Source organism: Marasmius oreades, chromosome 4 (genome assembly GCF_018924745.1).
Source record: "Marasmius oreades isolate 03SP1 chromosome 4, whole genome shotgun sequence".
Classification (NCBI taxonomy): domain Eukaryota; kingdom Fungi; phylum Basidiomycota; class Agaricomycetes; order Agaricales; family Marasmiaceae; genus Marasmius; species Marasmius oreades.
In genome coordinates this window covers 2,554,361-2,580,874 of record NC_057326.1, presented here as the reverse complement: position 1 = coordinate 2,580,874, position 26,514 = coordinate 2,554,361, and the positions used below count along the sequence as shown (strand labels likewise).

The following is a 26,514-nucleotide window of genomic DNA, read 5'->3' as shown; positions in this document are numbered from 1 at the left end:
TGCGAGCTGTTTCTAAGCGGTCTATTACCTCAGTAAAGACATCATGGATTCTGGAATAGAACGTAGCGCTACTATTTGCGTGGAGAAAAAAAAAAAGAAATGTATGTAAAAAACGAATGACGACCTGATCACTTTTCCCGAAAAGGCAATCAGTGCAACCTGACCTTCTCCTCAACGCTGTCGTCGAGCTCGACGATGGACAGACCGATGGGCCCACGACTCCCACCTCCACAAGGCGACAAGCGAGGTCAGGCTTATGAGTCTATCTTCGGTCGTCCCAGTGCATCCCACCACCAAGCTCCCCCTCAATTTCATCCGCACCAAAACTATCACTATCAGCAGCATCCGCCCATTCCTCAGGACAGAAGGTCTTCTTACTCTCCATCATTCGTCAGTGGTCAATCTTATCCAAATGCCTACCCCCTCCCTCGACACCAGCAACCACCATATCCAAGTTCCATAGGCTACCCCCCACGCTACATGACCTCGCCTTACAGTGGAAACTCTCTTGCTCCTCCCTCAGTGACCTCGAGAACTCGTTCTATTAACAGTAACCCCCATGCCCAAGGGATAATAGCTCCCCAACCAGAGGAGCCCCCGGACCCAGCACTCGAAGCTCTGACGCAGAGAGGACTGACGCCTGCCCAGGCATATCAAGCACAGGTCTACATGAATAGTCCAAGTAATAATGGCCACACGATTCCTGAACCTAACAGAACATCCAATCCGCCGAAACTTGACATAAACTTAGGTCGTGAGGACGGAAAGTTTACGATGGAGTTCGGGGACAACACTTCAAGCGATGACAGTAGTGAATTGCCATGGGCAAGAAGAGACTCACGTAAGTATCTTCGCATTCTCTTCTTGAACTGATCTGTTTCATGTATCTTCTTCAGCAGCAACCAGTCGAACCGGCACGCCACCCTCTGTCCTCCCAAATCGATTTTCTTCAACCTCAAGTGCTCATCCTCTTCATGTGGACACAGCAGCAGCACAGGCGATTCGCAGCTCCGTCGTCAGCACCTCCCCATCTTCATTCACCATGGTCGATGACGCATCGTCCACCACCGCGGCGCGACGTTCGTCCGAATCACATACACTACCTCGTTTATCGGTTGGGCGCAAAGAGCGTACTGCGCAGGACAGATCGACCTCCATGAGTGCCGTAACTGGCTCAATACGAATTTCTAAGCCTCCTCCGTCCCCGTTGATAGAATCAGGTAGTCCAGGTGGCTCTATTAGAGGTCCTCGCACAAGCAACGGCCAACCCCGGCATCACCGCAACAAACCCCCAGTCATATCTATAGCCCTACTCTCCCACGTCGCCCAAGCTTTCAGAGATCGAATTCAACTCGGGGACAAAGTCAAAGATGGCTTGACTTACAAAGATGGATTCGATGGCCGGGAAGCTGTTGATAAACTTGCTTACATCATTAAGACCACCGACCGTAATCTCGCGCTACTGCTGGGAAGAGCGCTAGATGCACAAAAGTTCTTTCACGACGTGACATACGATCACCGGCTGAGAGATACTTCTGGAGAGATATATCAATTCCGGACCAAGTTGCCAAGTCCTTTCGTCAGCGGGGAGTTACCTGCACCACCAGAAGAAAACGGAAAAGAGGAAGAGGACAAGGACCGGGAAGAATCAGCTTCTCCAGCTCCATCCATTCAGAAGGATAGCTCGCCTGTCACGCCTGCAAACGATGAAGTCGAGCTACCTTCCGGGGTGTTCACACTTCTAACTGACTGTTATTCGCCGACATGTTCGAGAGATCAGCTTTGTTACAGCATAGCCTGTCCGAGGAGGCTGGAGCAGCAAGCGAGGTTGAACATGAAGCCACAACCAGGATTGTCGAAACAAATCAGCAAGGAGAGCTTATACGATGCCGTAGATGATGGTACATTGTGGATTCATTCGGTTCCTCAAGAAATTGCCAATAGTGTCTCCGACAAAGAGAAGAGGAGGCAGGAGGCCATCAATGAGGTTATCTACACAGAGAAGGATTTCGTGAGGGACATGGAATATCTCAGAGACGTCCGTCATCCTCTTACCTTTCATATACTTCACAGCTCCTCACTATATTCTAATAGATCTGGATTAAACGCCTACAAGAGTCCGATGTTATACCTGCTGATCGCCGTACCTCTTTCCTAGAGCAAGTGTTTTGGAACGTATATGATATCATCGCAGTTAACACAAGGTTACGCGATGCACTCATGAAGCGACAGAAACAATACGTCGTTGTGGAGAAGATCGGTGACATTTTTGTGGACGCAGTCCCGCATTTCAATCCATTCGTGAGCTACGGCGCGCATCAGCTCTATGGAAAGTACGAGTTTGAGAAAGAGAAGAATGCGAATCCGGCTTTTGCTGCCTTTGTTGATGTATGGCATCACGGTCTTTTGTTGTGAAAATATAGATGCTGATGAAGGTCACCTCTTTTGCACAGAATGCCGAACGCCTCCCCGAGTCACGGAAACTCGAACTCAATGCATATTTGACGAAACCGACCACACGTCTGGCGAGATATCCTTTACTTCTGGAAGCTGTCATCAAGCACACGCCAGAGGATAACCCAGACAAGACAGTGTTACCTCAGGTGGTGGCAATGGTCAGGGAATTTTTAGCTAGGGTGAATGCTGAATCGGGGAAGACGGAAAATAGATTCAACTTGATTCAGCTGGACCAACAGCTACTTTTCAAACCAGGGGAAGAAGTGGTAAGTAGACCGTCCTACTTGGCTGAAGGCATTTTTCATGATCATCATAGGATCTACGACTTGCCGAAGAGGGAAGAGAGATGATCTACAAAGGCCCTTTGAACAAAAGAGACGGAGAAGTTCACGTCTATCTATTCGACCACGCGCTGCTATTCACAAAGCAGGTTAAAACCAAGCAACATGAACAATTTAAAGTATATCGACGGGTGCGTATGTGGATGCGATCATGATACCATATGATTGACGAGCTGAATAGCCAATACCTCTCGAGCTGCTTCACGTTAACTGTGTCGACGACCTTAACAACGTCGCCAACGGAAATTCTGCCACTGTTCGGGTGCGTCAGCGGCAAGGCTTGGTAAAAAAATCCTCCTTCACTCGAGAACAACGACACACTCCCGTTGTCCCTGTAGTCAATGTGCGGCCAGAGGCAAAGGGCACATTCTGGATCAACTTTGTGCATCTTGGGCGAAAGCATTATACACTCACATTATGGGCCAACTCACAACTTGGCATGAGAAAGTGGACAGAGAGCATATGGAAGCAACAACAGGCGCTGCGGGAGAGGAGTATGCTGTTTGATACGGTAGCATTGAGTGAGGGATTTTTCACAGCACATAATAAGGTGAACTGTGCAGCACCGTTCTGTACGTAACTTCTCCCATCATCGTATCTGACGTCTGATCTCTGTGTTTGTCAAGATGCTGGAAGGAAGGTGGTGTACGGTACTGACGATGGGGTCTACATATCAGACCTGAGGGAGGTGGATAAGGATCCTGTTAAAGTATTAGCTTTGCTAGATGTCGTTCAGATCGATGTCTTGGAGGATTACCAACTTCTCATTGTACTTTCAGGCAGGTTTTTTTCTGTTTTCATTTTCATTTATTGATCGGAAAGGTCGGACAGAACGGCAAGTGATTACCTTCCCCCTGGATGCTCTGGACGCGATGGATCCTATGGCTGGGCTCAAACGAGCAAAACGGATATCGTCGCATACGTCTTTCTTCAAAGCTGGGCAATGTCTGGGCAGGATGCTCGTCTGCATCGTGAAATCGAGTCAACTGTCGAGTACATTCAAGGCCCTTGAACCCATCGATCAAAATATTCGCGGGCGTAGCAAACCAACGTTCCGTAAGTTACTTCAGGGAGGTAATGACACTCTCAAGCCATTCAGAGTAAGTCGTTGGCTTTGTCAGCTGCATCTGACTTCCTGACCTGACTCCGGAATCCGTAAATAGGAATTCTACATACCAGTCGAATCATCGTCAATACACTATCTCAAAACGAAGATGTGTGTTGGATGCTCGCGAGGTTTCGAGATCGTTGATTTGGAAACATTGGACACGCAAGGCTTGCTGGATCCGAATGACGAATCCTTGGAGTTCGTGAGGAAGAGAGATAACCTGCGACCCATGGCAATTTACCGTATACAGAATGAGTTCCTCCTCTGTTATGATGGTCTGCGGCTGTTTGCTACGCCTAGCTTCCCTTCCTCACTGATGATATCTTCCCTGTGAGCAGAATTTGCTTTCTATGTGAATAAAACCGGCCGACGATCACGCAAGGAGTTCATGGTACACTGGGAGGGCACTCCTACGGGTTTTGGTGAGCAATTACGGTTATCAGACATTCCTCTCGACTGACTCGGTTGTAGCATTACATGAACCTTACGTGCTTGCCTTTGAACCTTGTTTCGTGGAAATACGGCATATCGAAACTGGCCTGATGTCTCAAGTCATCCAAGGTTCAAATCTTCGTTTACTATTCGCGGACAATCCTCCATCGATGACAAATAGTGCTGGAAGTAATAGTACGAGTCCGGTCGTAGGTTCAGGAGGATACTATGGGCCTGGGTATCAACACCAACATCCAGGGTATGGGTACTCTACTCTCAAAATGTCTGGCGATACTGAACCATGATCTTAGGTATGATCATAACGGTTACGGGCCACCAGGACCATATCAGAATGTGATGTACCGACAACAGCATTATTCACGACCGTACATCAGAGACGAAATTCTCATAGTTTCTGACGACCGAGTTCTGTCACTACGTACTACTGGCGGGCAGCGGTCGATTCTTGATAGTGCTTCAATGCGTTCTAATCCACGATGAAGCCTGAAGGCTCGAGATGTGTTCTTGTTTGTATTTCACTGTTCCATTCATGTGCTGTGCTTTTATGTTCTATTGTTTCCTTCTGTTTTCTATTTTTTATACCGTTGGTTGCACTTTCGCACAATTTTTGTTTGCCTCGCATCTTCCACTTACTTATAACTCACTGCATCTGTATCAACCTGCGGATTAAAAATGTTAAAACAAGTAACTGTAACTCTTTCTGACAAGGAGTTTGATGAGGGCATTGACATTCAATCAGAGCCTTTGGAGCGAGCCCAATACATGTATACATGCAGTGCATAGATCATCAGTCACCTCTGTTGATCAATACAAGTGATCAACAGCTTTCCGTTAACCGATCATTACTTTTATAAATTCCTTGAATATGGGCATTTGTTACTGCATTCACGAACTCAAGGTACTGGAATCCCATGGAAAACGTCTATACTACGGTTACCGAACTAACGCCTCACGCAAGTCCACCTCCGTCTCGTGCTCCGACTCCCCACCTAGGAAGAGTTGTAGGCGGATTTTCTGATGAATTCCTGCCGTTTCATTCGCAGTCGAGAGCACAGTCTCGGGCAAGACCCAGAAGGAAATTCTCGCAAGATGAAGTTTCTCATGACGGTCATCCTACCAATCGTTCAGCATCTCGTCGGACAGTGCGTGTTCTTCATCTCCAGTTCTACTGTCTTTTGTTGACGATATATTTACTATCTAGAGATTTGCTGTAGAGGCAGATGTCCCGCCCGTCTCTGCGGTTCAAGAGAAGCTGATATCAGTCGATCCTCAGCACAATCAAGTCCTTCTGACCGGAAAAGAGTTTGGCGAAAATGCACATATATGGCAAATATATATCGATGAAGCGGCAAAGGCGGACGCTGCGATGACGGATGGGTGGAATAGAAGCATGGATGTACTTTTGGTCTTCGTACGTTTCCGTCAACACCGTGGAGATCTTATTGATTGGACATCTCTTACTTTTAGGCGGGTCTTTTTTCCGCCGTACTCACTACTTTTATCATCCAATCGTATCAAAACATGGCGCCGGACACCACAGACACCACCAACGAGCTTCTCTACCAACTGATACTTCTCCAGTTCAACAACTCCGACGGGGTATATCGGGCGAGAGATATTCTATTGGAATCCTCACCAAGTCGTGCGATCCATTGGGTCAATGGGTTTTGGTTTGCTGCTCTGGCTTGTAGTCTTTCTACAGCTCTGATCTCCATGCTTGCCAAACAATGGCTACAAGCTTATACGCCGGTAGCTTCTGGGTCACCTCGCTTTCGTGCACGTAACCGCCATGCACGGTATATACAGCTTAAAGCATGGTATGTCCCTGCTATCATCAATGCATTACCGCTGATGCTCCATATCGCCCTTTTGCTATTTTTTGCTGGGCTGATCATCCTTCTATGGCCGGAGGACATTGGCATAACGATCGCGACCTTGGTGATAGTAGCGGTTTCTTACCTTTTCTACTTCGTATCTATTTGGTTACCACTCCGATATCCGGATTGCCCATATCATCATCCCGTTTCCGACCAAATACGGATGTGGCTTCATGGCAAAAAAAATCGCACGAGGGGAAAGCATGGGATCAAATTTCGAGTTATGAATCCAACGGATGGCACAACCATGTAATGGCAATTTTAGTTGAATTTTCTGATTTATCGCTGACCTCCTTACTCTAGCATGTCATCTGCACCCCATGTAGTCTATAATGACAGTCTTGACGCTGCGGCATTGATATGGTTATTCACCAAGTCCACAGATCGTGATGTTATATCTGCGTCCTTACAGGCTATCTCAGGCTTACCCCGAGATTTCGCGGCCCTTCATCTTCTTCGGGACGCTGGAGCTCTGCACTCAGTCGAACAGGAATTTGAGAAGTGTTTCCATAAAGACACCACTATTGACCTTCAGTGGCATCTCGTAGACCCTGAGAAAGCACTGTTGTACTGTCGTGCGTGGATTAATCTCACGCGAGGAACGTCTGAACAGTGGCCGGTCGATATCGTGGAACCACTTTGGTTGCTTCAGGACACGAAAGCTCATCCAGAGGCTGCTGCAATTGCCGCTTGCGCCGTCGCATTGTCATCTTTTGACTCACATACCTCTCAGTGGGAGCTCCTATCATACCTATCGAGGTGTGCTTCTGGCGAGTTACAGCTCTCACAGGCAACACAGTGTTGCTTACTTGATAGCATCATCGAGTGTATGGTCCGATGGGAGATGCCCTTAGCAGTTATTGAACAGACAAATGTTCGAGCTGTTCCTACGCTATTACGAATGTTACATCTTACGGAAGACCTTCCATCGTCGGAGCTCCAGAGTGCATCGACTTTGGCATTGTACGTGATAACTCACGGGGGGATCTTCAATTTGGATGAATACAGAAGTGAGGATAGGCGAAGAGAAGAGTGCTGTCAGTTGCTGGTAAAAGCACTCGCAGTCTTAATCGACAACCCGGAGCACTTTGGAGTCACTGAAGATTTGATTGACATCATCGCAAAGCAGTTCTGTCGACTTGCGCCATCTGTGGTTGCACAGTCGGAGAGGTTTCCCCAAGCATTGAAAGAGACGGTGAAGGCTGCATTGACACGGTTATACATCGATCGTCGAATTGGGATAGGAATCACTCCAAATATTTTGCTGGCGAACGTGCTTCATCTACTTTACCCCCCGTTACTGGTTCCCGACAAGCAACGAGCACCTCTCGTCTCCATTTTGATTGAGAACCTTCGCACACCAGTTCCGAACCCCGGTATCACCGGTTGTTCGATTCGACTGTTGGAGGTCCTAGTTTCGGATTGCACACTGCCGGTTATGGCGGCATTCACGGAAAGTCAAGGGATCCCTGCTATCCTTCGTTTGATGAAAGCAGGTGGGGAGGACAGCCGACGCCCACAAATCGAAAGTCTCCGGACGCTTTTCACCTTCATCCGCAACGTCACCATGCAATATCAATTTCAAACTCATATTCAGAATGTTGAAGAGCTGAATCTTCATGTCGACACCATCTTTCAGTCGGAATTTTTCGAAATTTTTTGTTCTTTCATTTCCAAGAGGCGTTGGTGGTTATATGAAATCAGTGGAGACTGGATGCCGACGCTTTTTCGCTTGTGTAAGCTGCGGCCAGCTCAACCAGTCTGGGTGATGGTAGTGAGGGTGTTCAGGGAGTTTACCAACCAAAATTTTGGCGAAGACGGTTATATGGAGACTGTTGCCTTGTTAGACGCAATGGCCGCCATTACAAACAATGATAACTCGGACGACTGGGAATCTAGTCGGGGGATGAAGCTGAAGGAAGAGGGTTCTCTGTGTTGAATCTTCTCACGGTGTGATATCTACTCGAGCTCGAGGGCTCTTAAGTTACTTGTTATTCGCGCACCGCCTGTGTAAATCCGATTATATCGATGCACTCCGACGTCGCAATACTGGTTATCAAATGTGATGTCAGGGAGGGGCTAAGAGAATTGATGCTCATTTTCTACTTAGATAGATAGATAGATTAGACGTAGTGATGCCGATGTTCGGTTCTGAACCACGGTGCGAACACCGAACCGCCGAACCGAACATAAGGTTCGGGTCCGGTTCTTTAGATTCGCCTTCCGGCGGTACCATAAGCAGGTTATCTGCCGGTAATAAGGTCATAAAAGGACAGATAAGCGCTTCTAAGGGCAATATAATTACCTAATAATTTAGTCATAAGGTCCGTAAGATATCTAAATAAGACCAAGAAAAGGCGAAATTCTTATGAACGCTTATCATTAATAATTACTCCCCCCGACATTTATTACTAAGTTACGGTCATCGGCATCATCGGCATGGTGACGTGGGAAAACATTCAAATTTCATCCCCCGTGTTTGAAATTTCTCTTCCACCTTGACAACCACTCCTCCTTTCGCCCTTCCGGCGTTCGTCGCTCGTTTTGCTGCTCTATCTACAAGATATACGCTATCATGATTAACTTTCACCTTCTCACCTCTCTTTTAGCCATCGTTGCTACTGCAGAAGCAACGAATCCTCATCACCACCGACACTTCAAACGACAGGGAACATCCAGCGCATCTGCGTCTTCGTCCAGTGCCACTTCAGCATCACAGACTAGGGGCTCTGCTTCAGCATCGCAGACCACGGGCTCTGCTTCAGCGGCAGTCACCGACCCCCTCTCTACATTGACTGCCATTGTCTCTGGCGTTCCCGTTCTGGGTTCCATCACTTCTGGCATGCCAACTGGAACGCCATTTTCGGCTTCTACGACATACCAGGCCGGTACAAAGCCAACTTACTCTGGTGCGCCCGCACTTCCTTCGCCATGTATGTGCCAGCTGTCGTCTTCTTTCGTTGATGTTTTTTTGCTGATTTCATGCGACTAATAGTCGTCCTCAAGGCAGGCACCTTCCCGGCTCTGGACAAGGTTCCGCCAACTGGTAAGATTTGTTTGTACGGCCTATTGTGTACCCATTGTCACTATCCCTCACTGTAGACTCTGCCGAGGTCAAGGAATGGTTGAAGGAGCTTGACGGCTGGACTATTCCCAATATTCCCAAGAACGTTGACAACCTTTGTAGCAGCAACCCTCAAGCTGCTCAGGATGCTGCAAAAAACGGCTGGTGGACTTGCGGTGCTCATACCAGGTCTACCGATATAGTTCAATGCCCTGAGAAAGGAACATGGGGTGTCAGGTGTGCCTTGCATCAGTCGAATCAACGTACTTCGGTGACTGATGTCTTCCTGTAGTTTCGACGATGGTCCCAGTGATTATAGTGAGTGATTCCTATCATTTTTACGTGTCGCAGCTCACTGACTTTGAACTTAGCACCGTAAGTACGATTTGATGGCAAAGATATGGCAACATCCACTCAAAAAAAAAAAACAAAAAATAGGAAACTCCTCAACTATCTCACCACCAATAACATCCAGTCGACCTTCTTCGTTGTTGGATCACGAGTTATCTCTCGTCCAGATATTCTTCGAGAGGAGTATATGTCTGGACATGAGATCAGTATACACACTTGGTCGCACCCGGTACGCTCAGAATTAGTTTCAATTCGTCTTCAGCCCGCTCACTAGCTTCGCACCAACCAATAGGCACTCACCACGCTGAGCAACGAGCAAATAGTTGCTGAGCTTGGCTGGACCAGGAAGGCAATTAAAGATGTGCTCGGTGTCACTCCCACCACCATGCGTCCACCCTATGGTGACATAGGTAAGCTCCTATCATTGTGCGTACCAATCTAATGGTTATGTAGATGATCGTGTCCGAGCCATTTGTTTGGCTATGGGTATGATCCCTATGATGTGGACTTCCGCGCCCGATGGGACCTCATTTGACACCTTCGGTACGTTTCTACCCGGTTGTCACATTTGATCCAGTTACCATCTGTGTTACCAGACTGGCGTGTACCTGGCGGCCTGGTCAATGGTGTTCAGTCATACAAGCAATTCACGGGCATCCTCGACAAAGCGTCTGCTTTAGGAAATGGGTATGTGTTCGTTAGGAACGTATCCTGGCACTAGTCTGATTCGCGTAACCTTCCAGATTCATTGTGTTACAACACGACTTGTATGAGATCAGCGTTGATCTCGCCATAGGTTATACATTAAACGCTGCAATGAAACACAACCCGCCTTTCAAGGTATGTTATAGTTGTTTCACCTTAGTGGGCACGATAACATGAATTTTTCTCCATAGCTCCAAGCTATTGGTCAATGCTCCAAAATACCCACCTCCAATTTATACCTCGAGAGCAACACCAACGCAACGTTCCCCTTCCAGAATTCCACCTCTGGAAAGAGCGACACCAATGGCAAAACATCAGGTTCCAACGGTTCCAATGGTGCCATTGCTTCATCTTTACCCTCGTCTGTCTTTGCCACGTACGTTCTGGGAATTATTGCTGTCGTTGCAGCAACGCTGTAAAGTTATTTGTCGACGGTTTATTGACGCGGTCAACCATTACACTACGGGATGGAGATGAGGACTTTGCTAGATCTAATGAGATATCTATATTTCTCTTGCTATTATGCCCCTTACTCGTCGGTGCCTTTGAGAATTGTGATGGCTATGAATTATTTTGGTCTTCTGACTGCACTGAGTATGTGACTATAACCTGTCGTACAATTATTCGTGAAGAACAAAAAGCAAGGCACAGTAGAGCCTGTTGCGAGACAACCGCTTTTAATTTGTGGCCTCAAGATCAGCTCCCCGGCTGATCATGATGTTACTGGGAATGTCACGAAGACAATAAGACCTCGTTCTCGCCCTGGCACTCTTGACTAATTGTTCTCATTATTGTCTTTTTACTCAAACCTGCAGCTACGGAAACCTCCCGATTCTAATTGTTCGTTAACACTTATAAAAACCAGTCAAACAGCCTAGAATGGGGTAGTGCTCTCCCCCCTCTTCTACTCTTCCCAACTTTACGATCTTTCCCGTGGTTACGGTCGGAGGATGGTCAAGTCGAGTTTACTTGTGTACGCGTTGGCCAACGTGATACACTCGATTGGTGCTTTGGATCTACCAAGTTCCTCTCCACACAACTATTCTGATATACCATCTGTACCGTTGGGCCCTGAATGGCAGCGTTGTACGTGACCATCCGTTAACCGGGTTGACTTTTCCTGTTTACTTACAGGCTCCCTTTGCACCAGATTTCCAAGTAACCCAACCACTTCCTAATATCACCTTCCCTCTTAATCGCCATTTCGCGGGCAACATACCTGTTGATCGTGCAGGACATCCAAACAATACGTTATTCTTTTGGGCGGTTGAGAAAACAGAGGGTTCACTGACGTCTCCGGCGGGTCCGGGAGGCGATAGTCCAGCGCCATGGGGAATTTGGTTGAATGGGGGGTAAGTTCCTCGTTGCTATTCAAAATCCTTGCATAGAGCTCATTTATCGTCGTTGCTAGTCCGGGATCCTCAAGCTTGGTCGGACTTCTGTATGAGGTGAAGTTTCTTCCGTATTTGACCCTGGATTCTGCGTGTTGAACGTTTCTGGATCTGTGTATAGAACGGGCCAATTAGGCTCGGTCCTGATTATGGAGCATCCGAAAACAAGCATAGCTGGCATCAAATTGCGGATTACTTCTGGGTGGATCAGCCTGTGTGCGCCCTATATTCCGCTGTTTCCATAGGCTCTTTGCTGATATGTGATTCACAGGGGAGTCGGTTTTGCAACGACTGATTCTGATGGTTATGGTTCGTCCCTGACGGTCTCTACACCGCACTCACGAGACTAATTTCTTTACAATATCCAATCAGTGGCCGACGAAGATCAGATTGGGCAAGATTTTGTGAGTCTTTAATACTTCAGACCTCTCTCTGTTGTGGAGCTTACCTTCGTTCTCACCGTGTAGATGGGATTCTTGGGCAACCTCCTCAAAGTCTTCCCCAACTTGGCTGGCAGGCCACTTCATATTACTGGTGAAAGTTATGCTGGTCAATACATAGTACGTGACATTCGAGTGCGTTCTGTGAACCTCTGACCTGACCCTTCCGTGCAGCCATACATCATGAAAGCTTACTTCGGAATGGCAAATCCCCCGGTCAAGATCGGTGGCATTGCCATCGGTGACGGTACGCTCACTTCAGAACAGGTCTTCAGCTTGGCCCCCGCTGTATGCATCCACATTTTGTTGCTTCGATTCGCAATGAAACTTACCTCGATTACTAGATGCAAGTATTGGAGACACTCCCTCAGCTTATAGCATATGATACCGAAGTATACAAATACTTTAAAGAACAGTCGGTGTTCTCGCCTTCCTTTCTGAAACTCCTCTGATTATCTCCTGCTAGGAACCACCTATGTGGGTACGACCTCAACCTCACATATCCTCAAAGTGGAAACTTCCCCACCGTACCACTTAGAGGACCAACTAGTCGCGATATACCTATGCAACAACAAATGGCTGCCAAATCATTCAAAACGCTTCTCGCCGGAAAGATCATCGAACGATCTCAGGAGTTGAAGGCGAGAAGCAATGGACACAGGCTGATGAAGCGAGAAGTAGAAACTGCGAGAAAGATGTGGATAAATAACAAGAGAGACCTAACAGGAAGGGTAAATGGGTCTCTTGATCCTTGGGTAAGTTAAATTTGCGATCAGTGATGATTGTTAGAACAAGAAGCTGATTACTGGACATTAGTATGGATGTTTCATTTTGGACGAACTCGTGGATTACGCTCTCAATTACACGTACCCGTGGAGTGAGTCCCCTAACCTTATCTTATTTCAGCTTGTCTGACGTTTCCTCGATTAGATTCTGGAGGTTTCGACGTACGTTCGCGTGATTTACGAAAAGGAACTTAAATAAGCAAACTTACTGGCCCTGAAATTCAGATTTACAATGTTCAAGACGCCCTCAGCCCTTCCCCTTCGATGGATGGTAGCGTTTGGTTGAACGGTTCGTTGTCCAATTCTTCATGGTTGAAGATAAGTAACTAATTGAAATCGACCTAGATAACCGCACTCGCACTGCGCTCCACGCCCCTCTAAACAAGGACTGGAGTTTAAGTATTGAAACACCTTTCGGAAAGAACGGAGGTGAGTCAGCTTGAATGTCTGCTTGCTCCACCAATTCTAAGTTTTGGGATCTCTTTAGATACCGATCCCAGTACGTAGAAATGGTTGTTTTATATTGTTCTGGATTCTGAAGACATCTGGCTCGCTCTATAGGTGTCGAGTAAGCCATCTCTCTCTTCACCCCTCTCCCAGCTTGACTGACCGAGCTTCTTGCAGGCCGATGGCATTCCTCACTGAGCTGGCCACAAATGCGACTGCCAAAGGTGTTTCAATAGTCTTGTACTCCGGGAACAACGATGCCTTGATTCCTCATTTTGGTACCGAAGGTATGCTTTTCAATCCGATATGCCCGTTTATACTGGTTGCTCACCACCATTCTCCTTTAGTCGCCATTCAGGTACTCCGAATTTTACTTTCCTCGTCAACCCAACTCACGACGTCGTTTAGAATACAACGTTCGGAGGAATCCAGGGCTTTACTAAAAAGCCATCTACACCATGGTATGACGACGAAGGCAAATTTGCAGGAATCATCCATCAAGAGCGTGGATGGACGTATGGATTGTTCGCTGATGCAGGTCACCTCATCCCCGCTGATAAACCCTCTCAAGTGTGTTTCCCTTCCCTTTTCGATATAGCTCCTTAGCAATGCTAACCCGGTGCTTTAGGCTTTAACCTTCGCTCGCGAATTTATATTTGGCCAGAACCAAACTGGTCTTGTACGACCTGATGGAACTGTTGTGGGTGGACAGGACCCCAAACTATCAAACGACATTTTACCTGGCTCTCCGGAAGTCTACTTCGGAAAAAGCGTAACGCAGGGAACCTATGTTTTCCCGACAGCTACGAGGAACGCCTGGAATGCATTTATGACGGGTGAAGCCAGGACCACGTTAAATGCGAGTAGTAATGGTGCAATCCACGTACACAGTGAGATATTCATGGTCGTGACGACGGTGCTATTGTTGCTTTCAACGCTGTGACGATTTTGATTCTTGTTTTCTCTTTTTTTCCTGATGATGCATTGTTGATACCCCATTAGAATTCCGCACGTATTTATTCCTAGTTATGATTATTTACCAGCGATACTTTTATGTACATATACTGGCGGTTTCAGTTTTGACAACTGGGCTTGTTACACTGTAAAACTACACATTTTTAATCATGTAAAATGTCGCATATCTTGGGGAGTTGGATGTTGTTAAAAATGATGTATATGTCAAGGTTTACTCAGAGTCATTGACCAAAAAGAGGTGGATTGCAAGGATCCAAAAAGTGAGACGGGATAAGAGTAAAGGGCCTGACCGGGAATTGAACCCGGGACCTCCTCGATGCGGGATAACTACAACCCTAACAAGGAATCATACTACTAGACCATCAGGCCAATAAGTGAATGGAAAGGCGGTATCCCCATAAAAGATCAGTAACCAATCGTCTCGAATGTCTTAGTGGGGTCAAAAGTAGTCGCTTCGCGTTTGGAGAGAAAAAACAATACCAGGGTCAAGTATGGTAAACTCAAGGACGAAACTCGTCGACGCAGAGAAGGCTTGAAGCCAAGCCTCTGGGACCAGCGGCATGTACATGCTCCATCGCCGCCTCTGTCCCTGGCTTTCGCACAGCCATGTAGAGCATTTCTCCCGTTTGTTTGGGAAGTAAAAGGTACGGTGGCAGTCTGCCCCTGAGGCATATCACAAACTTAGAAGGGGCCGCGATCTTCAACTGGGAAGACGGGTCAGTAAAGTTTTGAGATGCACCCCTTGAAGCACGGATGTGTACCGCAATGCAAGGCTCCTTCTCTGTTGGGTTTCTGTGTCCTGACCAACCGCTCAGGGAACCTACCCCCCTGAAGTGAAATAGGAAATCGTACATTCATGTAGACGAGTGCTGGGCCCAGGGTCAATCACCACTGAGAAAGAGCACCATGAGGATGGAGTGTCCTGCCACTTCTCTGCAACCTCCATAATTCTCTGAGTCGAGAGGTCGAAGGTAGACACGTAGAAGTTGAACGTCTGCGTCTCGAAGTCAGACAAGAAATCTGGAATCAACTCCTGCTTTTCATTGACGATGCGCCTTCTAAGTCATCCTCCATCATTTCCTTCTCCCCAGAGTTCAAGAAGGAAAGGGGTTGAAGGTACCTAGACATCATAGACTGCTGACCAGACCCAGGGCCGGCATACACCAACCTCACGCATTTTGAAGAGGAATCCGTGGATATCTGATTTGAAGGTGCTAAAGATGCCGACCTTGCCCAGGAGGTTCGGACGTGTGCACGGGCCTGAAGAGAGGGTTTAAGATCTGAAGTAAGGTCGAACCTATTCAATGTTCCATGGGGACATACAGTTGATATAGTTTTCTCATTGACCAAGAGTGGTAAGCGTCGACGGAAGCGGTCGATATTGCCTATGTGATGGTTCTTGGCAAGGAATCCACGAAGGTGAAGGACACTAATGAGATTTCAGCATAAATCAGGCGAACTTTCACGATAACAACTCACGACTACGGATGGAGGGGAGAAGACTCGAACATAAACGGTGACATTCGATGAACAGCAAGACTCACGTCGCCATAAATCAATAGCCAAGTAACGCGATCATGAGATGGAGATAAAGGTAATCGGCCGTGAAGGCGAATTTGTTCTCGCTAGGCATTTGTGTCGAAGAAACCATTGCAGCGCCAAAGGCGCATAGACTTACCAACAACCTTGTAATGCTTCTCGTCGTACAACGTTTCACGGTCTACTTTTGATAACTGTTCCTTGAACACCTGCAATCAGGCTTCGAGTTCCGCAATCTCGCCGTTATTCGTTTAGATTGGCCAAAGATGGTGGTCAAGGTGGAAAATTTGTGGCTGACGGCAGCGAGTTGATCAGCAGAGGAAGGTCGTACGGTGGGCGACGGAATTGAGAATTGGCAAACTAACCCAAGCCCTGTGCAGTGGGCATTTTACTTTGGCTATGTTTAGACTCGCCTCGATTTGGACAGCGATGACCGGACAGGACTCTTACATCCGGACGGCTTTCAGTTGACTCCGACGGACTCGTTTTCCTATGTAGCCAAATATTTCTTTTAGGTCTCAGAACTCCCAATATCCGGTGTATTTCTGGGCTCAATATTAGTATAAATGGACAGTAAATACGACGAAATACATTAGAATTCTCTTGCTCGGTTTCCTATCTGACCGGCCTCAGATCCGAAGCAAATGCAATGCCCCACTACGCCCCAGGCACGTGGTAATTTCCGATAAGATACATACCCAACATGTCCTCAACTGAGGTGGACAAATTCTTAGCTGGGACCGCTCCAGTGAAAGCCGAGTTCGTCTTTTGCCGATTCAGGCTCTCAATCACTATTCACATAAGAAAACACAGATTTCTCGTGCTAACATCCGCGCCTGCACCACCCCCAGATGATGATGCAGCCGAAGGAGTAACAAGTACTAAGGATACCGTATCTGGGCAGCAAGATGAAGAAGGCGGTTCTGGAAAACAAAATGCCATGTCGAATAGGGCCAAAAAACGCGCCGAACGAAAGGAGAAGCGCGGTGCAAATAAAGGTCGAAAGTTCAACAAGATAAAAGACGACCTGGACGTTTGTTGGAAGACAGCAAATGGGCAATTGTGTGAGTTTGGGAACGAGTGAGTTGGCGTTACGAACCTTATACGGGCCGATAGTGAAACTTGAACTTCGTTTTTGCTCAATTCAGATGCCGGTATAACCACGATATTCCAGCTTATCTCGCCGCAAAGCCCAAAGATCTACGAATTCCGCTTATCTCTGAACTTCTCGACGAGCCGAAACCAGAGTCGGAGAATGGCGTTGTTAGATTGACATCCTCATCGACAGGTAGACCGGTCGTCTGTCCTGTGTTTGAAGAGCATGGGGAGTGTCGGTACGTTGTTCTAGCTCTTCATCTTCTAACAGCCGTCGATTTGATTGTCCTTTCTCCAGTTATGGATACAAATGTCGATATCTCAGCGCACATATCAAACGAAGCGACTCGGATGGTGAAACACCAGAAATAGCTGTAGATGAGGAGAAAAAAGCTCGACTCGCAATTAGTGCCACAGAGGTCAATTATGTCCGTCCGGAGACACAGAAACTCTTGAGGACTAAAAAAGTCCGTTTCACTCTGCTCTTCAACGTTGTCTTCGTATGACTGACATCTACGACAGTTCCCTTTCCTGGTCTGGGAAGCGTATCAGAAAGAGACACAGGCGGCTGAGAAGAAGGCAGAAGAAGAAGAGAAGGCGCGAAAAGAACAGAAACGACGAGAAGAGGATGTTGCGATGGAGACCGGAGATGAGCAAGATAAAACAGTGATGGAGGGTCAAGCGGATGTTGAAAATATGGTGAAAAAACGCACTGGCGCTGACTTGGCTGAGCAAGATTCACAAACAAATGCTCCAGACGCGAAAGTTAGATTTTCTGAAAAGAAACGCCTTGACTGGAAGGGGAAAAGCTGTAAGTTCCTCTCAATCCTTCGTGATTGACCTATCTTATAGCTCCCAGACTTGGCCCCACTCACCACTGTCGGAAACCTAGTACGTGGCGTGAATCAAGCTCCTTGGTTTGTAATTAAATGGGTTTCTGTTAGCCTTTCCGTCGTTTATGTGTCGAGTTTGGCGCAGATATCACCTGTGGAGAAAGTAAGTATCCCGTATCGTTTTCTTGCAATCACTTTTTCAAAACAAACAAACAACTATGCAGTGGGCCTAGCAACCTCTTTCCTGTCAGGTTCAAAGGAGGAATGGTCTCTAGTCAGGCGTCACCCTTCCGAAAAAATTTACGGTGTTCAAGTTGCTGGAAATAAACCGAATACTCTTGTTCCGACGGCGGAGGTACTAGCGAAAGAATGTGCTGGTAACATCGATTTTGTCGACGTGAACTGCGGTTGTCCCATCGATTTAGTATTTAAAACTGGTAGTGGATCAGCTTGTGAGTGCGTTGTCGTATTCCCTCTATCGATTTCCGTGGTTTACTTTCTCTCGATATCTTCAAGTGCTGGACGCGCCGGCTAAGCTCGGGAGGATTGTAGTCGGGATGAACAAAGCACTTGGGGAAATTCCTGTGACTGTTAAACTACGAACGGGAGTAAAAGACGGACGGAACAATGCACACAAGCTTATGCCTAGATTGGTGACGGAATGGGGGGCGGGCGCGCTGACGGTGTGTTTCCCCCCTCCTTTTCACACTTCTTTCCGATGTTAAATCAAAGGAAAGCTTCATGGACGTACACGTCAACAACGCTACACAAAATTGGCAGATTGGAGCTATATCAAACAATGCGTGGAAGCCGTGAGGGCCTGTGAGGCGGAGGCGGAGGATTGTGCGTACGCCGTATACTTGTCCCATCCGTTCACTCTGTTGACTGTCGTCTGATTTTTCATATAGTTCCCCCTGTTCCGCTTTACGGCGGAGGCGATTGCTTTTCCTCACAAGATTACTGGTCTTGCATTGAACAGAGCGGCGTGGATGGTGTGATGGTCGGTCGAGGGGCTTTGATTAAGCCGTGGATCTTCACAGAAATCAAAGAACGGAGAGAATGGGATATTAGTGCTCGGGAGAGGCTAGAGGGCATCCGAAAGGTTCGGTTTTTGCGGCACACTGGAATCTGGTACTGACGCCTGTTATCTATCTCTAGCTCGCTGAATATGGGATTTGGTATGTACTCGCCCAATAACTGTTTTGTTTAGAATTGACTCTCATGCCAACAAAGTCACTTTGGGACAGATACTGCCGGTATTAACACGACGAGGCGATACTTGTGCGAAGCATTGTCTTTCCAATATCGTTATGTGCCCATCGGTTTACTGGAGCGGCTTCCTGGACGTATAAACGACCGGGCTCCGGCATTCAGAGGTAGAGACGAGCTGGGTGCGCTGTCCACACGTTCTTATGTCTTGGCGTATCTCCTTACTTGACTGTTTCAAAGAAACATTACTCGCGAGCCCCGACAGCAGAGACTGGGTTAAGATTTCGGAGATGTTCTTGGGACCTGCACCTGACGCGTGGTCGTTCACTCCAAAGCACAAGAGTAACGCCTATGAGGCCCAGGGATAGTTCAATGCTCTTATTGTTCACCGTACATTATTGAAGCATGCGTCCTTTCCATACAAAATGACTGACTTCGTCCCGAAACCTGAGAAAGGCTTGGTTTTGTTCATGACTCCATCCCAATTCTTCACAGGGTGCAAAGGGAACGAGGTGTGTATCTTGGTCGTCATCGTGGTGAGGATAAGGATGCCACCATTTGAGCCCGATCTGACGTTTGCTGACCGTGGTGGTCGTGCAAGAACAGGTGAGGACTCTGATGTCCGAACAAGTAGGGAGGTAGGTGATAAAAGAATGCCTGTGTGAATCTTCACTCGTCTCCAACCGAGTGTCGGACGGCCAGAGGGTGCGCACTGTAGCCTCCCAGGTGAAAATCCCCCCGCTGGACGGTAACGATTCGACTTTTGGATTGCACCGGCACTGGTAACTACCCCAAGTCGACCTTCCTTGCAAAACAAAGATAACACGGTGTCCTGAGTCGTGGAACCTATCTATCAGTACCGATGCGAACAATTGCCTTATAGACATCACTTCCGGGTTGAAAAATCGGGGAGGGCGCCAGGGGGTTTGGCGGGGGCAGGAGGAGCACAATCAATGGCAACGTCTATTGGAAAATGAATATGGATATTTAGAAGAAGTAGTAAGCTATACATCATACGAGCAGAGAAATTCCTGAAAGTTCGATAACCAAGAAAGCAAAAACCGTAAAATGAAAGTACTGTTGATCAACTTAGAGCCTCTAGAATGCCTCAGCCTTGCCCCCATATCTCTTCGGAAGTTGGCTCTCATCTATATAAGGAAGAAGCGCTTTCCCAATCGCGTGAGAACCTGTAGCAACCACGGACATCTTGGCAAGGGTGGCCGCGGGAAGGATGGGTTTGAATACCCAGAAAATCCAGGCGAGATAAGATGGCACGTTCACGAAAAATTTCTTGTACTGGTGAGAGAACATGAATATCATAGTATACAGTAGAAGGCTTCTCCTACCAGAAGTTCGGGATAATGAGCACCGAAGATGCTACTGGCTTGAGAAGCGGCATTCTTGGAGTTGGCGTCACGGCTAGTCATCGATACACCTTCGTAGTCTTGAGGGAACGAATGAACAGTGTCAAAAGGGGAGAACTGGAAATGGCAAGGAAGCATACCATGAACTTGTATCTGCTGGTCAACAGTCTCAAAATCGAGGGATTTCAGACCCTTCTCCATGAATGCAACACGCCATCTGGAAACAAGAAAGTTAAGAGATTCGATTCGAGGCCGTGCAGACAAGCGAAAGTTTACCTCAGGAAACGGTCAACGTCGCCGAAAACCTTCTTGATGTCCTTATTACCTCCGTAAACATTGTAGCTAGTAAAGCCGCAACTCAGGATAAGGTGCTCCAAGACAAAACGAAGACCTACACGACGGGTCTCCCCTCCTTATCCTTACCATAGATTTTGCCAATCTGACCGAAAACGTCCTCAGGAAAAATTTCTTGGCAAGCAGCTTCAACGTTGAATTCATCACGCCATCTCAACGTGGCAAGGAGCATGTCGTGGGCTGCACTCGGATTCAAGTTTCTGAGAAGTAGTTCAGTATCAAGATATAGACATGGTACGATTGAACATCGTACCTGGCTCGCAAAAATTTCATCAGAACGACACTCGTTTTCGCGTTCAAAGGATTATTGGGGTCGATCTCAACACCCCAAAGGGTGATGGGGGTCGTTTTGGCGTCCTTCTTCTCGGAGTAGGCAGCCTCGAATATTTCAGGTAATTGTTTCTGATAGAAGTTGAAAAGTAAGGATACGCGTAACACTGATGTCAAAGCCGTCCTTAGTGCACGTACACGGAACTCTTTGAGTGCCGTCCACTCAGACTGGGTGAATCGTTCAGTGAGAGAATTCTGAGGTTCCACAGGTTCTTCTTTCTCGGTTCCCTGGGATTCCACGGTTGCGGTAGATGTGGGTGTGACCTCTGGAGCAGTAGTAGTGGCATTCGGCGCAGCAGCTGGTTGAGGTGGTGCAGGTTCAGCGTTGTCCTTGACTTCCTTAATTTCCTTGACGGTTTCCTGAGTTTGAACTGGTAGTGCAGCCAGAACTTCTGGTGCAGGTGTGGGAGCGCTCCCTGTCTTTGTCGGCGTTGTACTATCTGTCATACCAGCACGAAGGAGAGGGTTACGTTGCGGCACACAATGAGGCAACTGTCCAAGCAAATGGGCATCATCTTATCAGATTATTCAGCAAGATCACACCGAAGATGCCACTTGCTGCTCTCGATTGCTCTTGCAGGCCTACCGTATCCCAAATCTCGGTGTAGATTCATAAGTCGCTTCAGAAAGGGAATCTGAGGTAGATGGATGTGCCTCTCGAAAGACCATGTATCAATAACACTTTACTTAATCGAGCCCTCTCTTCATGATCACCTGTCATTATCTTTATCTTATCAGATCGTCCTGACACAGTCAACCGTTTGCGTGAGAACTTCTAGATCACTTCTCTTTGACCACACGCAATGCCACAACTTTTGGTCTACGCTCCTGGCTCCTGTTCGATGGTCCATTTGCCTTTTTTTACGAACAATGACTTCTGTAGTCCTTGTGGAATCACATGATTCACGTTATAAAAGCAAGTAGCAGCAGCGCCTCGTTATAACTCTCACCAGTTCCCTTCCATCCTTCCACCATTGACTCGAAGTTCTCTTTAACACCATACTCTTCTCTTTGCTCAACCAGGAATGAATTCCTTCAACTCCACAAGTCATCGAGCACTACAGCGACATGGTTCAACGCTGTGCGGTCAAGAGAATTCCCAGAGAGCTCCGTTGCACAATCCTACGCACTATGTCCAGGAATATCCCGAAAGGTTGAAAGATAAGTGTCACGATCAGATTATGAATGTGTACGTGTCCCTTCGATGAAATCGCCCTCAATGCTCATCCCATTTCAGCATTCCACGACGCGGTCTGCCACACGCGGGTTCCTCTCAGAAACGTGGTCTCAATTCAACAAGTGGTATTCCTTTTGCACCGATCCACAATATTCAAAGAGTGCATTCAGTACATAACACGGAGAATCCTGGCCTGAGGATGATTACTAGTAATCTTGAATCTCACATACCCAAGCCCATGTTTGCCAATCTCCAGCTTGTCACACCTCAGAAGGTCAACCCGGCTGCACAAGAGTCTGGCACCGTCTCATGCCCAGACCGTTCTCAATTGATACAGAACAGGCGCGCTGATGTAGGAGGTCCTCCATTCGTCTCAAGTGATCAAGGTGTGCGTTGGGGCAGTCCTATGCCACAGTCTGATTACGCTCATAACGTGAGGGAATCCCTTTTTGTAACTCGGGAATGTGAACTTCGTACTTTCAAGTGTCAACAGTGCGAAAGCACTAATGTGATCGTTGCTCGGAACCGTGATTCCCCATCGGTCCGCACTTGGCGGTCGGTCCTTCTAAGTTTTCCAGCTGCTGGAAGTTGACACCCTTTTTCTCGCTATATAGCTTGAAATACGAGACAATAGTCCTTTGGGCTAAGCTAGGAGTAAACGTCGTGCTTTTCCTTGACTTGGCATACGGTGATGAGCAGAGTCGTGTCTGGTTGGCAAAGGACTTGCTTCACAATGTCGTACTCGAGAAGGTTTCACTTGAAGTGATAGCGAAAATAGTACCGGCGTTCGCTGGAATCGCAAGAGCAAATGGAGGATATATGTTGAGGAACTTCGAGGAACGTTTGGTGCACGAAACAAAAGAGGCGTTCAAGCTTATATGGACGATTGTGAGTTCAGGAATAACCTCTGTCCTTTCTCATTTTTCTCCCTATTCAACCACGTATTTGGATTTGTTCCCAACAGCAAACTATGGCGCACGGTAATTCCCAGATCAAGGGCACACCCATTTTCGCCATCGTCAAACGCGGGCATCTACTGACCGAGTTACTGATCGTTTTCTATCGTCAGCACATCCTTCAAGACAGGTATCTCAGAGAATGTTTGCAGTTTCTTTTTGATACTATACCCAACAATTCTCGTCTGGAAGCAATGACTAAATTGATTGCAGGGGTGCAGCCTGTAACTTTGACCACTCGTTCATGGCTTCCTACCTTTTGTCGGAATCTGGTCGGAAAGTACAGATTAACCAATGGAACCTCGAAGTTTTCGGTACGCATTGCATATTATTGCTCAACAATTTTAACTGAACGGTTCTCCAGGCCATTCAAGATGCTTGTAGTGCCAAGTGGTCTCCGTTCTGAATGTATTTATAGCTGAGTGAGGAAAGTGTCTCTTTCTGTCGGACTGTGCTGAGATACATTATCAGACCTTGATCGACCGATACTCATCAAGAAAGAAATCTGCCAAAAAAAGCGAAAAAAAAACACAGAAATAAAAAAGAAAAACGGAAAACTCACGATCAGTTGACACAAGAACCAGAATCTTTTTCGCCATTCATTCCTCCTTTCTTCATCTTTCCTTCTTTCCATTTTCCCACCTCTTTCTTATTTCCATTCTTGTGGCGCACACGCTACTTACCTCCACTACACAACGACAGTACCCTTTTCCGTTTATTGATATTCTTCCCGCATCTGCAATTTGTACCCTGACTCAATTTGACTCAACCTCCCTTTATCCCGCTTTCCCCACACCCCACTTGCCTAACCCTCTCCATACTCCTCGCTTTTCATCTCCCGCCCCGTTGGATGGTCGGAGTGCTCAGGTTGTCCATCTTTCTGCAGGGTCTGTCGACAATCCCTTCGTCCGGTAAGTGGGAGCACGAATGCACCGATGACTTCGAAATTCTCGGAATCACAAATCATCTATAACTTACTTGTAAAGACAGAATAGCGTACAGCCACTAAGATGGGTAGGTCCTTTTGATAAATGATTAATCGAGACAGTATGGACAATTGACGAGGGCGAGAGACAAGACAACCCATATTCCGGTAGGGTCCATCTCTAGATGCCAATGACATGCCTTAAGAAATAACACATAAATAAAGCGAAAGACATAATTAGGCGGCAACTGCGGTTGTCCGTGGCGAGTGGAAGTAGCCAGCATTATGCTCTCTACTGTCATGCTGCAAGAAACCTGGATGATGGGTACTATCCCCAAGTTCCACCGTCTTTGACGGAGGTGAGTCTACTGAGAGCGGTGGTGAAGGATAAATGACAGTGGGTAACCGAGTCTCCTTACTCGGGGAGATCTGAATGTTGGTGAAATTCGGCGGGGTGATCTTGACAGAGAGTGGGGGAGGACGAGAGTGATGATGGGATGCAGCTCTCGGTCTGCCGTGAAGGCCGCCATTGCCGGCTATCCCTGTTCCAGTCGCCTCTATAGCATTCGTTGGAAACTCGGAATACTCGGGAGGTATTTCATCTCCTGCCATCATCTTCGCGTCTGCTATCGTGGATGGTAACATCATATCCTTCACAGCTTCTACCCTTCTCATCTTTTTCTCTCCTCGTTCAACGTCGGACTTTGCAGAGTTGTACATGTATAGACCACCGAAAGTCAAGACAATACCGAACGCTTGTACGGGATGTACCGTCTGTTTGAACCACACAATTGCGATACAAATCACGGCAACCCGCTTGATCAACGAGGCGATAGAATAGGTGACTGGGGATGTGGAGGATAGAATCACAAATGCGATGATGTTCTGGGCAAAGTGGACCGTGCCGTTCATCACGAAATAATAGGTGACCGAGTGGGGTGTGGAATGGCCATGTGAGGGATGGGCCACATGAGTCGAGGAGAGGAGCACGGGAAGATCATAATACATCCAGATAGGAATCATGAGTAGGAATGCCATGCTGGAACAATAGAATAAAAGGTTGATTTTGTCCAGCTTATGCGAAGTGTGACCGCCTCCGGAACTTGAAGGCATGATCTTTTTGAAAAAGATGTTTGAGCTCACGAAAACGAGGGCAGAACCGAATGCACAAAGCAATCCAACTGCATTTGAAGCTGACATGTCGAAGGAGCACGCCAGCATGACCCCTATTGTAAGAGGAAGTAGAGATGTGTACGTTTTGACTGTGTAGCTGACACCGAAAAGCAACGCGTACGCGGCGACAGTGAATAGCGGTGAAAGAGCCTAAGAGTGTAGTTTGAGATGACGTGAATAAGTGAGAAGAAAGAGGGAGAAACAAACCTTGATAGTATGAACGGTGCTGACCGGTATGCGGGAAATAGCAATGCTCGAGAATATATGACCCACAACCTGAAACATGCCCATAACTAGTGTGTCCTTCAAGATTGGCTTCGTAGGCGAACGTAGCCGGGAAAATCGTATGATAGGGGACATGAAAAGAAGACAATAGAAGGCGACAAATCCGAACTGGACGAAGGTCAATGTGATGGGGTACCGGAATTGAATGAGGATGGCCTTCCCTGTGTTGGATGACAGCGCTGAGGAGGTGTACCACAGTGCGCAAAGGAACACAAAACGAACGTTTGAGGAATCAATCGAGGGTGGTGTCGTTAAAGATGATTTTGTAGTCATGATGGGTGTCGTGGCTCGCTGGGACCAGTAGCGAGAAGCGTATCTCTTCATTCGTGAATAAGCGCGACCGGCGAAAGAGTTTGAATCTCGAAAACCATGCTTCTCATCGACACTATTCCATCTTCCCTTCTCGTTGATAGGAATTAACGGGCGATTTGCTCCCCAGAATGTTTCCTTTAAACCCCGTATGTCTCCAATAGAGTGGTTGTGGTAATGAACCATGATTGGGCCAAATTAGAACGAAAATGATCGTAAGAAATAGAAGAGGAGGTCAAAGAATCCCAAGCTGACTTGCGCACGGCGAAGAAATGGTGAGGGAGAGAAGGAAAAGCGGTGGTGACAACCTTGCAATGATGGTTCCTGTTTTGGGTATCAAAGTTCTCACACACAGCAGCAGGTTGAACCTGGAAAGTGTGGAGTTAGTGACTACAGCCTCGGGAAATCCTTGTTACTTGATGGACTGTTTGTTTAGAATCGCGCTCGAACCGCCCAGTCAATGAAACTAAAAAGGAAGGTGTGAACCTTTGCTTTTTCTGCTTGTTGAGTCTCTATCTAGTGGTGTAATCTATCTATCTAAAAGACAGTTAAGCAGACTGCTTGGCCAGCA

At 47.2% G+C, this 26,514-nt stretch overlaps 9 protein-coding genes and 1 non-coding gene across 15 annotated transcripts; 6 read left to right on the top strand and 4 right to left on the bottom strand.

Annotated features, from left to right (window-relative positions):
- Window positions 1-8: 8 nt before the first annotated feature.
- E1B28_007637 (uncharacterized protein) lies at window positions 9-5,082 on the top strand. 4 transcript variants are annotated; one of them, XM_043152394.1, is made up of 12 exons: window positions 9-841; window positions 897-2,038; window positions 2,095-2,388; window positions 2,454-2,723; window positions 2,774-2,929; window positions 2,980-3,370; window positions 3,425-3,577; window positions 3,630-3,898; window positions 3,962-4,236; window positions 4,289-4,328; window positions 4,378-4,597; window positions 4,650-5,082. In XM_043152394.1, exons 1-11 carry the CDS (start codon window positions 196-198, stop codon window positions 4,447-4,449), a joined length of 3,708 nt encoding a protein of 1,235 aa, XP_043010480.1. In that variant the 5' UTR covers window positions 9-195; the 3' UTR covers window positions 4,450-4,597; window positions 4,650-5,082. The 4 variants fall into 4 exon arrangements, with proteins under 4 accessions (XP_043010480.1, XP_043010482.1, XP_043010481.1 ...); XM_043152393.1 differs by having other exon boundaries at window positions 159-841; window positions 900-2,038; window positions 3,962-4,181; window positions 4,245-4,328; XM_043152396.1 differs by having other exon boundaries at window positions 3,962-4,328.
- A 90-nt stretch (window positions 5,083-5,172) lies between these two features.
- On the top strand, window positions 5,173-8,317 carry E1B28_007636 (uncharacterized protein). 2 transcript variants are annotated; one of them, XM_043152391.1, is made up of 5 exons: window positions 5,173-5,257; window positions 5,318-5,501; window positions 5,561-5,770; window positions 5,827-6,485; window positions 6,540-8,317. In XM_043152391.1, exons 3-5 carry the CDS (start codon window positions 5,726-5,728, stop codon window positions 8,173-8,175), a joined length of 2,340 nt encoding a protein of 779 aa, XP_043010477.1. In that variant the 5' UTR covers window positions 5,173-5,257; window positions 5,318-5,501; window positions 5,561-5,725; the 3' UTR covers window positions 8,176-8,317. The 2 variants fall into 2 exon arrangements, with proteins under 2 accessions (XP_043010477.1, XP_043010478.1); XM_043152392.1 differs by having other exon boundaries at window positions 5,173-5,501.
- Window positions 8,318-8,728: 411 nt separating this feature from the next.
- Window positions 8,729-10,947, top strand: E1B28_007635 (uncharacterized protein). Of its 2 annotated transcripts, XM_043152389.1 has the most exons (11): window positions 8,729-9,169; window positions 9,232-9,282; window positions 9,339-9,537; window positions 9,593-9,618; window positions 9,672-9,675; window positions 9,739-9,880; window positions 9,944-10,061; window positions 10,105-10,194; window positions 10,248-10,338; window positions 10,395-10,491; window positions 10,548-10,947. In XM_043152389.1, exons 1-11 carry the CDS (start codon window positions 8,812-8,814, stop codon window positions 10,773-10,775), a joined length of 1,404 nt encoding a protein of 467 aa, XP_043010475.1. In that variant the 5' UTR covers window positions 8,729-8,811; the 3' UTR covers window positions 10,776-10,947. The 2 variants fall into 2 exon arrangements, with proteins under 2 accessions (XP_043010475.1, XP_043010476.1); XM_043152390.1 differs by lacking the exon at window positions 9,672-9,675 and having other exon boundaries at window positions 9,593-9,622.
- Window positions 10,948-10,990: 43 nt separating this feature from the next.
- On the top strand, window positions 10,991-14,625 carry E1B28_007634 (uncharacterized protein). The gene is made up of 20 exons (XM_043152388.1): window positions 10,991-11,442; window positions 11,507-11,708; window positions 11,768-11,804; window positions 11,869-11,963; window positions 12,019-12,056; window positions 12,120-12,151; window positions 12,215-12,307; window positions 12,362-12,475; window positions 12,532-12,602; window positions 12,654-12,942; window positions 13,004-13,064; window positions 13,118-13,134; window positions 13,198-13,261; window positions 13,318-13,401; window positions 13,460-13,471; window positions 13,534-13,540; window positions 13,597-13,706; window positions 13,767-13,777; window positions 13,828-13,989; window positions 14,048-14,625. Exons 1-20 carry the CDS (start codon window positions 11,307-11,309, stop codon window positions 14,360-14,362), a joined length of 1,950 nt encoding a protein of 649 aa, XP_043010474.1. The 5' UTR covers window positions 10,991-11,306; the 3' UTR covers window positions 14,363-14,625.
- Window positions 14,626-14,675: 50 nt separating this feature from the next.
- On the bottom strand, window positions 14,676-14,763 carry E1B28_007633. Its single transcript has one exon. It is a non-coding gene; the product is annotated as a tRNA-Pro (tRNA).
- Window positions 14,764-15,420: 657 nt separating this feature from the next.
- E1B28_007632 (uncharacterized protein) lies at window positions 15,421-15,946 on the bottom strand (the record flags this gene model as incomplete). The annotated part of the gene is made up of 3 exons (XM_043152387.1): window positions 15,421-15,654; window positions 15,718-15,823; window positions 15,939-15,946. 3 exons carry the CDS (start codon window positions 15,944-15,946, stop codon window positions 15,421-15,423), a joined length of 348 nt encoding a protein of 115 aa, XP_043010473.1.
- A 678-nt stretch (window positions 15,947-16,624) lies between these two features.
- On the top strand, window positions 16,625-19,515 carry E1B28_007631 (uncharacterized protein). The gene is made up of 13 exons (XM_043152386.1): window positions 16,625-17,013; window positions 17,082-17,267; window positions 17,327-17,495; window positions 17,551-17,839; window positions 17,888-17,919; window positions 17,973-18,024; window positions 18,086-18,313; window positions 18,378-18,544; window positions 18,599-18,704; window positions 18,770-18,963; window positions 19,020-19,039; window positions 19,095-19,252; window positions 19,311-19,515. The coding sequence occupies exons 1-13, from the start codon at window positions 16,637-16,639 to the stop codon at window positions 19,436-19,438; spliced, it is 2,106 nt and encodes a 701-aa protein (XP_043010472.1). The 5' UTR covers window positions 16,625-16,636; the 3' UTR covers window positions 19,439-19,515.
- A 393-nt stretch (window positions 19,516-19,908) lies between these two features.
- E1B28_007630 (uncharacterized protein) lies at window positions 19,909-21,621 on the bottom strand. Its single transcript, XM_043152385.1, has 7 exons — window positions 21,257-21,621; window positions 21,042-21,190; window positions 20,830-20,988; window positions 20,711-20,776; window positions 20,575-20,651; window positions 20,417-20,514; window positions 19,909-20,366 (listed from the first exon to the last, which is right to left on the bottom strand). The coding sequence occupies exons 1-7, from the start codon at window positions 21,563-21,565 to the stop codon at window positions 20,169-20,171; spliced, it is 1,056 nt and encodes a 351-aa protein (XP_043010471.1). The 5' UTR covers window positions 21,566-21,621; the 3' UTR covers window positions 19,909-20,168.
- A 912-nt stretch (window positions 21,622-22,533) lies between these two features.
- E1B28_007629 (uncharacterized protein) lies at window positions 22,534-23,657 on the top strand (the record flags this gene model as incomplete). The annotated part of the gene is made up of 5 exons (XM_043152384.1): window positions 22,534-22,728; window positions 22,789-22,850; window positions 22,910-23,183; window positions 23,260-23,565; window positions 23,616-23,657. The coding sequence occupies 5 exons, from the start codon at window positions 22,534-22,536 to the stop codon at window positions 23,655-23,657; spliced, it is 879 nt and encodes a 292-aa protein (XP_043010470.1).
- On the bottom strand, window positions 23,613-26,241 carry E1B28_007628 (uncharacterized protein). The gene is made up of 3 exons (XM_043152383.1): window positions 25,557-26,241; window positions 23,814-25,499; window positions 23,613-23,705 (listed from the first exon to the last, which is right to left on the bottom strand). The coding sequence occupies exons 1-2, from the start codon at window positions 26,127-26,129 to the stop codon at window positions 24,414-24,416; spliced, it is 1,659 nt and encodes a 552-aa protein (XP_043010469.1). The 5' UTR covers window positions 26,130-26,241; the 3' UTR covers window positions 23,613-23,705; window positions 23,814-24,413.
- Between the last annotated feature and the right edge of the window lie 273 nt (window positions 26,242-26,514).

What these genes read in the sequence shown, in the direction of transcription:
- E1B28_007637 (XM_043152393.1), top strand. Translation starts at nt 196, where the DNA reads ATGGACAGACCGATGGGCCCACGACTCCCACCTCCACAAGGCGACAAG. An exon ending in GAACTGTGCAGCACCGTTCT is followed by an intron (nt 3,371 to 3,424) that starts GTACGTAACTTC and finishes GTGTTTGTCAAG; the next exon opens with ATGCTGGAAGGAAGGTGGTG. An exon ending in TATCAACACCAACATCCAGG is followed by an intron (nt 4,598 to 4,649) that starts GTATGGGTACTC and finishes CCATGATCTTAG; the next exon opens with GTATGATCATAACGGTTACG.
- E1B28_007636 (XM_043152392.1), top strand. Translation starts at nt 5,271, where the DNA reads ATGGAAAACGTCTATACTACGGTTACCGAACTAACGCCTCACGCAAGT. An exon ending in TGGATGTACTTTTGGTCTTC is followed by an intron (nt 5,771 to 5,826) that starts GTACGTTTCCGT and finishes TCTTACTTTTAG; the next exon opens with GCGGGTCTTTTTTCCGCCGT. An exon ending in CCAACGGATGGCACAACCAT is followed by an intron (nt 6,486 to 6,539) that starts GTAATGGCAATT and finishes TCCTTACTCTAG; the next exon opens with CATGTCATCTGCACCCCATG.
- E1B28_007635 (XM_043152389.1), top strand. Translation starts at nt 8,812, where the DNA reads ATGATTAACTTTCACCTTCTCACCTCTCTTTTAGCCATCGTTGCTACT. An exon ending in GCCCGCACTTCCTTCGCCAT is followed by an intron (nt 9,170 to 9,231) that starts GTATGTGCCAGC and finishes TGCGACTAATAG; the next exon opens with TCGTCCTCAAGGCAGGCACC. An exon ending in GCGTCTGCTTTAGGAAATGG is followed by an intron (nt 10,339 to 10,394) that starts GTATGTGTTCGT and finishes GTAACCTTCCAG; the next exon opens with ATTCATTGTGTTACAACACG.
- E1B28_007634 (XM_043152388.1), top strand. Translation starts at nt 11,307, where the DNA reads ATGGTCAAGTCGAGTTTACTTGTGTACGCGTTGGCCAACGTGATACAC. An exon ending in GGGCCCTGAATGGCAGCGTT is followed by an intron (nt 11,443 to 11,506) that starts GTACGTGACCAT and finishes CCTTTGCACCAG; the next exon opens with ATTTCCAAGTAACCCAACCA. An exon ending in GACTGATTCTGATGGTTATG is followed by an intron (nt 12,057 to 12,119) that starts GTTCGTCCCTGA and finishes ATATCCAATCAG; the next exon opens with TGGCCGACGAAGATCAGATT.
- E1B28_007631 (XM_043152386.1), top strand. Translation starts at nt 16,637, where the DNA reads ATGTCCTCAACTGAGGTGGACAAATTCTTAGCTGGGACCGCTCCAGTG. An exon ending in TTGTGTGAGTTTGGGAACGA is followed by an intron (nt 17,014 to 17,081) that starts GTGAGTTGGCGT and finishes TGCTCAATTCAG; the next exon opens with ATGCCGGTATAACCACGATA. An exon ending in GGGGGGCGGGCGCGCTGACG is followed by an intron (nt 18,545 to 18,598) that starts GTGTGTTTCCCC and finishes ATCAAAGGAAAG; the next exon opens with CTTCATGGACGTACACGTCA.
- E1B28_007630 (XM_043152385.1), bottom strand. Translation starts at nt 21,565, where the DNA reads ATGACAGATAGTACAACGCCGACAAAGACAGGGAGCGCTCCCACACCT. An exon ending in AAGGAGGGGAGACCCGTCGT is followed by an intron (nt 20,777 to 20,829) that starts GTAGGTCTTCGT and finishes CGGCTTTACTAG; the next exon opens with CTACAATGTTTACGGAGGTA. An exon ending in GACGTTGACCGTTTCCTGAG is followed by an intron (nt 20,652 to 20,710) that starts GTAAACTTTCGC and finishes TCTTGTTTCCAG; the next exon opens with ATGGCGTGTTGCATTCATGG.
- E1B28_007628 (XM_043152383.1), bottom strand. Translation starts at nt 26,129, where the DNA reads ATGGTTCATTACCACAACCACTCTATTGGAGACATACGGGGTTTAAAG. An exon ending in GCACCGTTCATACTATCAAG is followed by an intron (nt 25,500 to 25,556) that starts GTTTGTTTCTCC and finishes CTACACTCTTAG; the next exon opens with GCTCTTTCACCGCTATTCAC.